The sequence below is a fragment of the Galleria mellonella genome, unplaced genomic scaffold, assembly GCF_026898425.1.
Source record: "Galleria mellonella isolate WM207_F2 unplaced genomic scaffold, CSIRO_AGI_GalMel_v1 utg78, whole genome shotgun sequence".
Classification (NCBI taxonomy): Eukaryota; Metazoa; Arthropoda; class Insecta; order Lepidoptera; family Pyralidae; genus Galleria; species Galleria mellonella.
The window spans coordinates 2201749-2216182 of record NW_026442151.1 but is presented as its reverse complement, the minus strand read 5'-3'; the positions used below and the strand labels follow the sequence as shown (position 1 = coordinate 2216182).

Genomic DNA, 14434 nt, shown 5'->3' with positions numbered 1-14434 from the left:
AAGACATGCAAATATCACATACTGTGTTACAAGCTTGAGAGGCAACGCTAAAATGGATATAAAAATTTTTTTATCAAAGTATATATAATAATATTTATGAAGAAATATTACGTGGGTTTTAATTACGTCTAGGTTTTTTTAAGAATTATGTAATTGATGAACTGTTATATAATGACAATATTATAAAATATGTAGAAAAACCCATTTATATCATTAATGAAAGGTATAGAATCAAATTCTTAACTATTCTATGGCTAGTGGCCATAAAATTTGCCATTTTCCACATTGTATTTATTACTTATTTTTTATACCGACCGCTTAACTTTTAAGCAAATACGGAATGTTACATGTATGCATATATTCGCTGTTTCATAAATAACAGCAAAGTAAATTAAAATAGATTTAAATGAATGATATAGAGTATAAAACCACTATTTATTCTTATACAAAAATATTAATTAATTTGCATTAATCTAATATAATAATTGTAGTTATTTTTTTGTTTATAATTTTAATTGATAGTAAAGAGATTTTGTGCTCATAAAAAGTATATTTAAAGTTCTATAAAGTTAACAATTAAAATTACACATGAAATAAAAAAATATAATACCCTAATGTACATATCATTATATTATGTACATTATATATAAATAGGTATTAAAATTTTTTTTTATTAGATGTACTTTATATTTACTCTTAATTACTGTGGCACAATATATAGCGGTTCTAGCTGTCAAATCATTTAATAATTTATTGCAATAGATTTTGCTCAAAATATTAAACTACGATTACAAATAACGATTTTATTTAATACTAGGTGTAATAAAAAACGCTAAACATAATACATCGAAATAAATAGAAGCTTAATAACTAATTGTCATTGAACTTAAGCTTGGGTTTAATTACAAATACTTCATTAGAGGTAGCAAAAGCTTATAATTATTTACATTATCGCAAATTAATACGTTCCAATAAATAATTATGAATAAATACTTTAAAATAATCTTATATGCAAATAGGATTCGTTATTAATAGAAAAAACAACTCCAACATGTATTGGTCTACATCAGATCTTCGTGTGATTAATTAGTACCTGTAAGGTCTCGCGAATGGATGACGAAATGCGATTTAGTATTTATAATATAGGTATAGAGATCCTAAAAGAATATCTAGAAAAATAATAGTTTTTACAAATTTTTTCACTGAGCAATTACCGCAACTTGTACGCTCCTAGAGGCGCTTGTACGACTCTCGGACACTACACTTTTGACTGCATCATATACATTTTCCGGTAAGTGATCGAGCAACATTCGCGGCATCACCTGTACTACATTGAAGTCATCAGGTATCGCCCATTTAATGCTATATTTCGGCTCTTGTTTGCCCGATTTCCTGTGGTACAGAATAATGGTAATTTTTATATTACATGCAAGTATATCGATTACCTCTTTATAGTAAAATTCGTGAAAAATAATAAGAGACTACCCATTAATAATTTTTAAAAGACTTAAAAAGAAAAGAGTTACTATTTTTTTGATTCACCAAATCTAAACAATTTGTTTTTTGCATACAGGTGAAGTTTCCATCGTTAGTATCTTTTGAATGGAGTGTTCTGTCAATGAAATTGATCATTTTCACTAAAGAAACAGGTAGAAAAAGAGGAAAAATTTTCAGTCTCTCAAACTAATACGTGTTCAGCGTATGAATTATATACGTAATTCGTTTTTTGAATTATTAATTCACGAAATTTCTGTCCTAATATATTCTATAACATAGCGTAAATAAAGATAATCATGTCAGGAACTAACATATTTTTTTATAAGAAAATATGTTGTGTAGTTTCATAATCTAATTTAATGACAAATGTTGGACGGTATATGTAAATGCTGTACTCATCAAAAATAAAAAATAGCCTACATGTTAGTCTAGTTTGTTCCTCAATTCTGCTGAAATATTCAACCGTTTTAGCACAATTGAATTTGAACATTAATATGTTGGATAAATGTTTACCTGTCAGGTTTGTGACGTCTTATATGAAGAACTCTGCCAGCTATGAACAGACGGTCTGTTTCCTGAAAAGTAAATATATGAAATAATAATTCAAAAGAAAAAAAAATTAAAATATGTATGAAAGAAAAACATAAATAATATTAGTATAATATTACAATGCTCATCAGGCTCATACGATTCAGAGTTATATTTCGAGTTTACTTTCTCTTCTATATTATGCTTTATTCTGGACTCTCTGATATATTATGCTTTATTCTGGACGCCTCTTAGAATGCTGGTAATTTATTGTTACCTTAGATTATTTAGAGTATCGAGCCTCAAAAATGGGTTAACTTTTTGTCAGATTAGCCGATTGATTTTTTTATCAGTATTCTATTTACGCATGAAATGTATTTTGACGTATTATTTAATAAATGAGTGTTTACGCATTAAAAAGATGCAGAATTTATAAGACAAATGTAGAAGTTATAAAAGAATCACTCATAACTATTTATCACGGAAAATTGTATGAAAAAGTTTACCCGTTTTTCTCAAAGCATTTCTAGGGAAACACTATCAATATAATCTAAGACTGTTACTTACCGGAAAGGCTCTCGGCAGATTCGGAGCATGCAGCAGGTGAGATTCTAAATCATCTGAATTTTCCCACGCCGAGTCGAGATCACTTTCAGGTATTGAGAAAAAGGCGTATCTTATACTTTTCAATATTATCCTATACTGAAATAAGAAAAAACAACAAAACATTAAGCAGCTTATTTAAATTGTTAATTATATAAAAAAAGAAAATACGTAAATATTTGCAAATTACCTTTGGTAACCTAGTTGCATGTAATGATTGTATTAACTTATCCCTAAAGTCTTGTACGCTGAGCACCCCAAGCCTCATGACGAGGTCATCACCGAGGCCGATCGTCCAGACAAAGCTCTCTGTATACTTAGCCGCTTCGCGACTTAACAATCCCGCTGGAATATAAATAAAATAGTTTGTAATATTGCATTATCATTACCATGTATAAAAATATATCTATATCGTAAAAGAATTAAAAAAAAAATCACGTTTATGTTTTTAAGGAATTAAATTTGTTATAAAGAATAAGGAAGGTATAAAAGTTATAACAAGTTCTATGCAAATAAACTTACCTGGGCCTGAAAATGCAAATACTTTGACTTTTGGGTATTTGGGTTTTAACATTATTCCCAGTAATGCAGCAACGCCTGCGCCAAGACTGTGTCCTGGAATATAATATTTTTATATTACATTGGTTACACAATTACAGATACATACATACTAGATTTCGTTTACGTAGACTTTGGAAGTAGGTTTACCAATTAAATAGTACCTACTTGTTGTTGGAGTGTTGAGATAAAATATGCTGATTTTGACCAAAAAATTTTTATAATTTATTATTCTGGCTTCTCTTATGCTCACAAGACACTTCATAGTAATCTCTCTTGCTTTATATATTTTTAACTTTAGGCAGATATATAGTCTTAAATAAGCCGTAAACAGAAAAAAATAACAGAATACCTAATAGTACCTATATCTATGTAATCTTTTCTAATGTTTGAATTTTTTTTTTATTTACCTGTCACAATGAGGCCGTAGTCTGGATATTTTTGGAAAGCCTTTTCCAACACAGGCTGTAGAGTTTGCATTGTTTTGCTGGCACTCAAGACCATGCCCTTATGACCTCGACTTCCTTCTGGCAAACCTTTAAAGGAATAATGTAAATATACATACTTACACGTAGAAATAAAGTTAATACGTTGTGGTAAAAAATATGTTTGATTAGTCGTACCTTCAACTACAAATTCATCAGAACCACCCGCTAAATCTGTGAACATGTCCGGTAAAGAAATTGTCCCTCGAATTGTGACCACAATATTTTTCCCTTCATGGTCGGCTATTACGAAAAACGCCACCTACAACAATTTATAAGTAAAATAATGTATTTATAATAAAGAAAAATAGTTACAGGTATTAATAAATTATATAAATTATTATGGTAATTGGTAATAATTTATATATATTATATGGTTATAATATATATAAATTATTACCACTATTCACCAGTCATTAGCCACCTTCAAGAATCTCATTAAATTCCACTACTTGTCATGATAGTTTTTTTTTCTTTCTCTTATTGAGAACTTGTTTTTGTCCTCTGTACTTTACTTGTCTCGATATTGTGTGTGAAAAAATTTTAATATATATATATATATATATATATATATATATATATATATATATATATATATATATATATTGTTATTTATATTTCAATATGTATATTTCTAAATGTATGTTATATATAATATATACTATTATAAGTACTTATAGTATTTTTAAGATTTTTTAATTGACTTATTCAATATAGTGAACTATTTTAATTATTTTTTTCTTATAATTTTTATTAGTTCTTTAAATTGGAAAGCGTTGTTTGAAATAAATCTATGCGAACGTACCTCGAACACTTTGTTTGTGAAGGAAACATAAACAATATCCGAGTCGTCCACTTTAGACACATATTTAAGGCCGGCGTAATTGCACATGCAGCAGTTGTCGCCGTCCACATCAACGTCTCTAAGGCTGCAGGAAAAACATTCGAAATGAACTTGAAATACCTATGCCAATAACCCAGTAAACTATCACATAAACCTAAAGTAAACTATAACATGTTATATTCTAGTTATAGTTTACTTTAGGTTAAACTAGTCTATGTTATAGTTAACTATACCAATAGCAAACTATAACATAGACCTAACTAACACCGTAATGTCTTATGAGTATAAATTAATAAATAAATTATAAGCTACTAGCTTTTACCCGCAACTTTGTTTACGTGACCGGAATATATTAACTGGCCTGGATAAAAGTAATCCATGTCCTTCCTCACGTCATATAGTATATGTATATCACAGTAATTGGCTATGATGTTAAGGCGCTTAACAGTCAACAAACAAACACACTTTCACAATTATAACATTAGTAAAGGAGGAATAGGCTGAAATCGAAAAATATCTGACTGTTTTATTAGTGAACCTGAAAGATTTTCTCAAAGAAGCATGGTGAAAAATGACTATAAATTTTGGCTTCTCTTATTACATACAGTATTTTAGATGCAAGTATGCCAATTGACCAATAATAAGTCATTTCATTTGCAGTTTCGATCGCGGATGTAAATTAAGGTTTGCAAGGTATCTAAGTAACATTATAGTATAAGTGTTCTCAACTATAGAAGTGTATTTTTTTTAATGAATGGTAATGATATTGTAACTCTGCTAGTTTTTTTTTTTAAATGGTTGATAATGGAATGGTAACCCCACCTGCGCTATCGGTATACACAGGCGGGGCACCAGTGAAGAATGATAGGTGAGGATGAAGTAGGTCAGTTAGCCCATCGTGACGAATTCAACAAGAATTGTTCACGATGGTTTCCAGGGGGAACCACGTGAAGGTCGACCTAATAAGGTATATTGCTAGCAATGGGGCTGTCAAACTCCATTGCTAACAATCCTTTTCCCCCCACTCTGCTTGTGTTAGCGGTATATAGTGGCAGAGCAACAGTGATAGATGATAAGTGAGGATGAATGCTTCCATCCTCACTTAACATCTCTCACTGGTCAGTTGGCCCATCGTTACGATTGTTAGAGTATATTACTAGGATTAGGGTTGCAAGCCCTCATTACTAATGGTTCTTTATCCTCTTATTAAATATATTTATTGGGGGAGGGGGAGGGGGTTGTTAATAATGCGGACTACCAGTCTCATTTTTATCTCTTGCCCAAAAAGGTCGACCTCCACGTGGTCCCCCCTGGAAACCATCGTGCTGAATTCCAAGTGAATTCATCACGATGGGCTAATTGACCTGCTTTTTCATTCTCACCTATCATCTCTCACTGGTGCCCCTACAGTGTATACCGATAGCGCAAGCGGGGTTACCATTCCATTATCATTCATTAAAAAATATATATATATTTATTATCATACTTCACAAGTAGATATAAGACTTAACGACTTATAGTACTTTTCTCTTCCGTAATTAATATTGATAAAAACATATATACATTGCAGTATGAGTCATTTTATTTGTAGATTAAATTACGGATACGGATAAGGATTTTGAGATATCTATCAACAAAATAGATTTTATTAAGCGATTAGAGACAGGACTTGATTACGGACTTTCTTTTCTCATCGGTGATAGATAAGAATAGATAAATATATGGTAATGAATAATTAGACAATTTCATTTTTACATTCAAATACGGATTTCACTAAGGAATTCGAAGGTTATCACAGTTGATTAAAATTTCATATGTGAAATATGTGTGTAGTCAAAGATCACAAGTACTTATAGTCAATAGATATTACGATAAATAAATTTTGCTCACGACTATAATTCCTAATGGGTACGTTTTTTTTTTTATACCACTAAGGTGGCAAACAAGCATACGGCCCACCTGATGGTAAGTGGTTACTATAGTTTATGAACACCTACAATACCAGAGGTATTACGCGTGCGTTGCCGACCCTGAAGAAACCTCTTTACCCCTCTTTTGAAGAACCCCATGCTGTAGTCTCTTGGGAAAATCTCGGCAGGTCACAGGCATTTGTTTTTATTTGTTAATGTTATTACCAATGTAACAATCAATATGCCTAATTTTTTTTATCAATAATTGTAATAGAATATAGTATATAGGAATAACTCACTTGCCGCCGCAGCACTGTAGATAAGGCGTCAATAAACATAACCAAGTACAGAGGTTACGGTACAGCACATACAACCAGCCGTATGCTGCTACCGACAATTTAAGATAACGGTAGGCATCTTCTATTTGCATCCATTCCGGAATGTCGGCGAGTACTTTGTTTACATCTGTACTGTAATGTTCCATTTCGTTCTCGTTGGAATCTGCTATCTTAGTAAGACGTTTCTGTCGTATCCTCAAGAGTACACAACCAGCAAATATATCGGATAATACAAGATCAGTCGACCTATACAAGGCGGCCAGAAGACCTGAAAATATTTTTTTAAATAAATTCAAAATATTTTTTTACCTTAGATTCTTTACGAATGATAATTCGTGGGTGGATAACCCACAGACACACACGGAACGTTGTATTTTTTTATTTACATTCAAAAAGTGCTCTAAGTAATGGTAGAATTATATGTTTACATTAATTTTATAAAACTGGTCTCATCTTACAAATATAATAAAATTGTAACTAATATTCTTTATACATGAGAAATATTTAAGAAAAAATATTATGAGAGGTCATAATAAAGGCAATGGAAGCGCAAAATATATTTTTTGCCTGTCTATATATTTGTTGCGGTATCATGCATAAACTACTGCATCAAATTGGATGCAATTTCAATTATGTTCCTAAAGATCTCACTTAACGATACTTTAAAATTAACGAAACTAGTTTTAAAATATATTGAAGTATGACTATGTCAACCATTAAACTTTCGATTATAGATATATTTATATAACATTTTATAAAATAAATCGCAGAATGTATTAAATGGTTTACGTTTTGTGTACAACTACATGTTATGTCGTGAAACCCATTTGATACAATTCGTTTAAAAATTTAATAATTAAAATATAAACTGTATTTATATTTATCACTCACGTGCAGTTTCTTCAATTGCCTCTTTACTCTGTTCGTTTCTTTCGAGTAATAATAGGGCCCATTTAAGTCTCCACACCCACGACTCAACAAGCTTTCTGTTGTACCAGACTCTTGTGTTTTCGTCTTGTATGCTATCGTAATCTATAGCTCCCAGAGGATCGTAGAGGGAATATATAGTTATGGGGAGTATTGCCATTCGTACCCACGTGAATATTATTAGGTCTAAAAAATAATTTATAAAAAAAAAAACCACATTTCATTATCGTAGCTACGAGTAGGTAAAACTGAAATTTGATGCACAAATAACTATACTAATACATTCTACATACATACATACATATCTGTCACGCCTGTCTTCCATTATGGTAGGCGGAAACAAATATATACATTAATAATACATTCTAATCTTAATATATACATATATATAAAAAATTTATGTCACAATGTGCGTTAATACCAGTATCTGAAGCCACTCATTTGCTCATAATGAAATTTTATGAATAATGGAATATGGGTAATATTTATTCCGATAAGAAAAATGGACTCAGTAGATGGCGATAAGGGTAAAACAGCGATTGCCAGATATTAAATACTTTAATTGTAAAAATAACTAGATTGGCATTCATGATTAAAGATCCCGGATGGCTCCGATACTAGTTGAGTATTCTCAACAAAAATACATACGAGTTAATATAATATACCTACATACAACATACAATATAAGTATATAATAATATAGTGGTAATAAATCACTATTTAAAAAATAAAATTGATGTATATTATGTATCGTCTATCATATTATGATGTATCATCATATCAGCCTTTAACATAAGCCTCCTCCTTGGGGGGGTTTTGCCAGTAATTACCACGCTTGGTAGGCGGATTTGTAATTGCAGTCAGGCTTTAGAGGGACGTTGCTGCCCATCCCTCGCCATATAATGTATAGTACAATATATATATATATATATATATATATATGTAATTAGTATTATTAATGGGTATTTAATATACATATATTGCACGTGATGAATATACTTAGACGTTTCATTTATTATACTAATACTACTTACAATATATAACTCTACTAGAAAATATGTGCGTTGTATTGCATTCGATGGCATCACTGAACATCCAAACAGTTCCTAAAACGTTAAGCAACAGTTCTAACAGCGTCATGAACATGCTGCAAGAAAAAAAATTAATCTATTAACTTTTCTTTCATTTATTTAAATATTGAAAAAAAAATTAATATTAATTTCTTAATTTTAATTTTGTGTTCAAATCAATAATATTATTTATGAAGTATTATTTCAATATCTATAATCATTATAATTTAGTGAAATCACCAGACATATATGATATTCATATTTTTTATGCAACTTAGAATGGCAAACTAACTGACAGCCTACCTGATGAAAAGTGGTAACCATCGCCTATAGACATGAACAGTACCATGGACACAGTGTATATTGTTTCGCCTATGATACCTCCCATGCCTTGCCGTTCCTGAGGACTAAGATGTTATACCTCTGTACCCTGTAAATTCACTGCCATATCCCACCCTTCAAACCGAAACAAAGCCATGCAAACACAACTGTTTTACGGTAGAAAAACGAATGGGATAGAGGTGCCCAAACTAACGACTTTTGTAAATTACTATAAAAGATCGATTTTATATTTTATACTTAAGTATTTTTTTTTATAAATAATATAAATATTAACCACTAGGTATAATTTAAAAATTATATAAATAATATTACCAAGGATTTTTAATAAAAAATATGCATACTTGATATAAATTAAGGGAACAACTAATTTTCTATCGGTAGTTATAGTGCCTTTTGCAGATTGTTGCGCTAGAATTGGTAACAGGAGTACCATAGCCGCCTGAAGTGCCAGGGTGCCCCGCATGTATAACTGCATGAAAACTTCATCAAATCCAGTTGTATTACATTGCCACGTATTTTCATGCGCTACTACTATCGCCATTAGCACCAGCCTGTGGAATCAGGGGCTTTTATAAGTATAAGGATATGCAAGAAGAAAAACTCATGGTGACAGGTCAGGTGGAAAGGAAAAGACCAGGAGACCTTACAAACTTACCTTAAAAAAATACTTTGGACTGCGGAGTTCAAGGTTATATTTTTTAATGTGTGAGAATGGAAAGGTAACCCCGTCTGCACTATCAGTATATGTTGACAGGGCATCAGTTAACCCAGTGTAACAAATTCCAAAAGATTTAACCACGTTAGTTTCCAGGAAGAACCGTGTGGAAGTCGCCTAATAAGGTATATTGCCAGCGGCGGGGCTGCTGAGACCCTTTTATAAATTAAGTAACAAATTAATTTTAGGATGCCTAAAGGCATTTATTATTATAATTAAATCCCAAAATTTCAACACGTTTTGAAAGTTTATGGTTCGATTAATTTATTTGGACTTCAATGTATAAATTAAAATTGTTTTTTTTTTTTTCAAGGAAACTTAATTATAAGCACTTTGCAATACTTACATTATAATTCTCAAGAAACTCCATTTAATAATAAATTATTAAACTATTACTTACCATACTATTCTAAAAGGTAATTCTATAACGCATGGAAATACGAGATCGTCTGAGGCAAAAAGCCATTTGCGGCCTAACATTCGAATTGCAGGCATTCTGAAAAAAGGAAAGGCATTATGTTCATCAATAGAATTTTAGTTCTGGTTATATTAATCGATGGTCGGACCAAGTAACCGCCGTTACGGGACTGTCAATTGCAGCTGCCCTGCGAGAAGCTGAAGACCGTGCCAAATGGAATAACATCATAAGAGAGACAACAGACACCTTTCAAGGACACGACCTTTAGTAATGAAGAGAAAGAAGAGAGAGAGAGAGATATTAACTCTGGTTATTATATAATCACTACCTTTTTTTAGTTTTAATACGCTACCGCTGTCTAGGATTTTTTTATGGGTGAAAATAGCATGGTAACCCCGCCTGCGCTATCGGTATACACTGGCGGGTACCAGTGAGAGGTGATAGGTGAGGATGAAAAGACAGGTCAGTTAGCCCATCGTTACGAATTCAACGCTAAATTAGTCACGATAGTTTCCGGAGAGAATCGCGTGGAGGTCGACCTGATATATTGATAGCAATGGGGACTAAACTCCCCATTACTAACAATCCCTTTCCCCCTCTCTGTCTGGGAATTAGGTCTATTAAGGTATTCAGCCAGTCAGTGTTCCACTAGAAATAATAGTAACTATCCATGTAGTCTGTATGTTCTGTGTTCACATCTACAACTCAATTGGATGATTTATGTATGACATGATTATCCGTAATTTAAAACAATCATGTTAAAAATGTTTTAAATCATGGATAATTTGTAATTAAAAGAACTTAAAGGAGTTTCATTATATTGTAAATCTCTTTTTTATAACTTCGTAATTTCTGATTTCGAAAATGCCACGTTTCGAAAACGCCAGATTTTCATTCTTTATTTCACGCCTTCAGAGAATAGAATTAAAGGTGAATTTTTAATAACCAAAAATTCAAACAAAAATATACAAAATTTCACTTCACTTATTTAAAATACTTATAGGTAGAATTTCCAAAAATTGTTGAAAACCGTTTTGTTTTTAACCAAAAGCCAAAAACAAACTTTCATATTTCTAACTTCAACAATATTGAAATTTATTATAATTATATGAAATTTCCAAAAACGCAAAAAGTATTAAATTTTGCAATATTTCTAGATTTTAATTTTAGCGGTTTTGGCTGTGCGTTGATATATAGAGCCGACAGTTAATTAGCATCATTCTTTATGTATATAAATAGATAATACCAGAATAAAATTATACTACAAAATAACTAGTAAAAGGAAGGTAAAATATGTGTTACCACCTGCAACGCATAATAATACCTGTGAAGGTTGAAATAATGAATTCGTTTATTCAAGGTCACTCGAAATGTTCACTAATAGATAATAATAAATTATAATAATTTGGCATAAAAAACCAAATATTTATTGGCTTTTCTTTTTTAAGGCTTAAACCCATAAAAATACAATAATAGCTTCTCAATGACATTAATTGCCTGGTTCACAAGTTAGGATACCTTGTGTTATGAGGAATTAGGCAATCTAGGGGCTAAACCCACAATACCCAGATCCGAGCTAATTCACAAAAAAGTTCATTTTGTAATCTGACCTCACTGGGAATCGAACTCGGGTCCTCATTTACAGGAACGTGCCCACCATTGCGTCACGGTGATACTCAATGAACAAACAGAATCGAACAAAAAATATATTTTAGTGTTTTTTTTCTTATTTGGTGGGTAGTTTGTGACGGTAAAGATCAGTACGGCGGTTTTCATTGGAAATGCATTAAATTTTGATATAAGTGATTTACCTGTCTGGGGGAAAGGATTGTTAAGGGAAAAGAGGCTCCATTGTCAGGTAGACTTCCACACGGTTCCCCTTAGAAACCATCGCGGTTAATTCGTAATGGATTCGTTAAGGACTAACTGACTTGCTTGTACCCACAGTGTACTATCTTTCACTTATACCTCGTTTACAGATAATATAGGCAAAGTTACCATTCTATTATCATGTGTTAAATTAAGATTGTTTTACAAATAAGCCGGTTTCAAATGTGATTGAAATCAAAACTAAACTATTGAATCGATTATGATGAAATTTCTATGGAGCCCATTTTTAAGTTTATTCGTATAAATACAAATTGATTTTCCATAAGTTGATAACTTATGGACTTATGAGGTAACAAACACAAAAAATACTACAAAATTGAAACTCCCCTTCTTTTTGAAATTGGTTGAAAACCTATCTACCCACCTAGTTCAATATAATTTTTAAGTTAAACTATTATATTTTATTACTATAACAGTCGTTCATTGATACTAAAATTATTAAAATTAAATAGAGGCACAAAAATTAATAAAACATGAATAGAAAATAAACATCAAAAGGTCATATTTCTACCCGCATTATTTATTTTTTTTAATAATAAATGCGTATTTAAAAAATATGAGGAGTAAAATTTGAGGCAAAATAATTCTTACCTTTAAAACGTATTTTTTCAATCGAAATTAAAAAAAAAAAGTTTTTATTGCACAAAATAAGAACGCGCCGTAGACTGTACAGGACCGGATTTAATACTGTCCTGTCGTTTCCGTTACGAATCAAAATCGTACATATGATCTGAGTTATTGAATGACAAAACGAATGAAACAGTTTTTTTCGTTCATTAGCTATTGTATTGTGTTGCCATTTAAACAAGAGGCTTAGTACATAAATCTGTAATAGTATGAATCTATTATAAAACTTTTATAAGAACATTTTTTCATATAAAATTAGAAAATATTGAAAATAGCCAAAGAAAGAATTTCAAGTAGTAAAACTATATGAAAAAATACTCCTTAAATTCTTTTTGAAGTCGATTGAAAACGCAATCTATGACGGATAAATAAATTTATTGCTCGTCCAAAACTATGTCGAATAAAAGTGCACCTAAGAAATTATACTTATTTTTCTATATAAAATTCATACAAACAATATAAGTAGATAAGTATATGGTAGCACTTGATTATGGTTTCAGATAAAAGATAGATTATAGGTTTTGTATATTTCAAAAATATTGTTTACTGTACTTAAAAACCATACTTAGTATAGTCATAAGAAAAATGAGATTTGGAGTTAATTATCTTACTTGTCAGTGATTTTTGTTTTAACTAAAAGTATTTTTTTTTTATAAGATTAAAATCTAGATGTAGCAAAAGATCTCGTACTTAATTGTTGTTTGTATATGAAGTCAAATAATATAGATGGAGTTACTATTGCATTGCTAATCCTGATTGTCTGAGATCCGAGAGAGGGCTCTATTTCAGATTAGTAATAGTTTATAGTACTATGAGTTCTGTTTATGTGTATAGTAGCGGTGCGCGATTTCGGATGTTTTCATATAGTGGATTAGATTAAGACATTTATTGACTACACTATTTATTTGTATATTATAAAAAACACAACCCAAAATTTTCGGATTAATTCTTATTCTTAGAAATTACTTAATTCTTATTCACACATTAAACTAACCTAATCATTTTATAGTTTGTGTTGGACAGTCAGAACGGAAATAAAAATTATTTAGTCTGAATTAAAATTATCATAAGGACTAAGCTATTAGCATGTATTCAGTTCATTTCTATTTGATTATTAAAAATATATGGACAGTTACAAGCTTTTAATTTTTTTAATGGTAATAAATCTGTCGTAATATGCGTATGGCCTTGTTGTAAATATTTATAAAAAATATAGCGATAAGAAAATTTCCGACAAGGGAATTCACAATCTAATAATACATAATAAAATTATTACACATCCTAAATGATTTATCCAAAGATTTATTAAAGAAAAACAAGAATAAGGTGTTATACTTAGCTGCTAACCTAACTTTATTTTGAATGTTGAAAAATAACACAGATACACAATAAATATTATCTATATCGCACTTTTTTTAAACAGCTGTTCACACTCATAATTATTGGTATAAGTACCTAAATATTGCCATGTACTGGTTACAAGAATTCATGTTAAATATTATAAATATTTTTAACCAAGTTGTCAACTGTAATAATGAGTACACGAAGGTTGAAAAATAAATAGAATAATAACATTAGTGATAATCAGTGAGTGCGACTACTTCGGTTTGTAAACCGAATGAACAAATCAAAAACTATGAAATCCAATGAGTTATTTTTATAAAATGGAACATATTTTCTAT

General features: G+C 30.6%; 1 protein-coding gene across 4 annotated transcripts; it reads right to left on the bottom strand.

Annotated features, from left to right (window-relative positions):
• Positions 1 to 18: 18 nt before the first annotated feature.
• LOC113514022 (diacylglycerol lipase-beta-like) lies at positions 19 to 14400 on the bottom strand. Of its 4 annotated transcripts, none has more exons than XM_052901582.1 (14): positions 14208 to 14400; positions 10218 to 10313; positions 9444 to 9653; positions 8725 to 8837; positions 7655 to 7876; positions 6725 to 7031; positions 4477 to 4600; positions 3810 to 3933; positions 3597 to 3722; positions 3151 to 3243; positions 2819 to 2973; positions 2593 to 2727; positions 2011 to 2072; positions 19 to 1392 (listed from the first exon to the last, which is right to left on the bottom strand). In XM_052901582.1, the coding sequence occupies exons 1-14, from the start codon at positions 14240 to 14242 to the stop codon at positions 1200 to 1202; spliced, it is 1995 nt and encodes a 664-aa protein (XP_052757542.1). In that variant the 5' UTR covers positions 14243 to 14400; the 3' UTR covers positions 19 to 1199. The 4 variants fall into 4 exon arrangements, with proteins under 4 accessions (XP_052757542.1, XP_052757544.1, XP_052757545.1 ...); XM_052901584.1 differs by having other exon boundaries at positions 14100 to 14397; XM_052901585.1 differs by lacking the exon at positions 14208 to 14400 and adding an exon at positions 13364 to 13382.
• Positions 14401 to 14434: the final 34 nt, after the last annotated feature.

Coding starts and splice junctions, on each gene's coding strand:
- LOC113514022 (XM_052901582.1), bottom strand. CDS start 14,242: ATGAATTCTTGTAACCAGTACATGGCAATATTTAG. Junction 7,032..7,654: donor GGCAATTGAAGAAACTGCAC/GTGAGTGATAAA, acceptor AAATATTTTCAG/GTCTTCTGGCCGCCTTGTAT. Junction 4,601..6,724: donor CTACAGTGCTGCGGCGGCAA/GTGAGTTATTCC, acceptor TTTTTCCTGCAG/CCTTAGAGACGTTGATGTGG.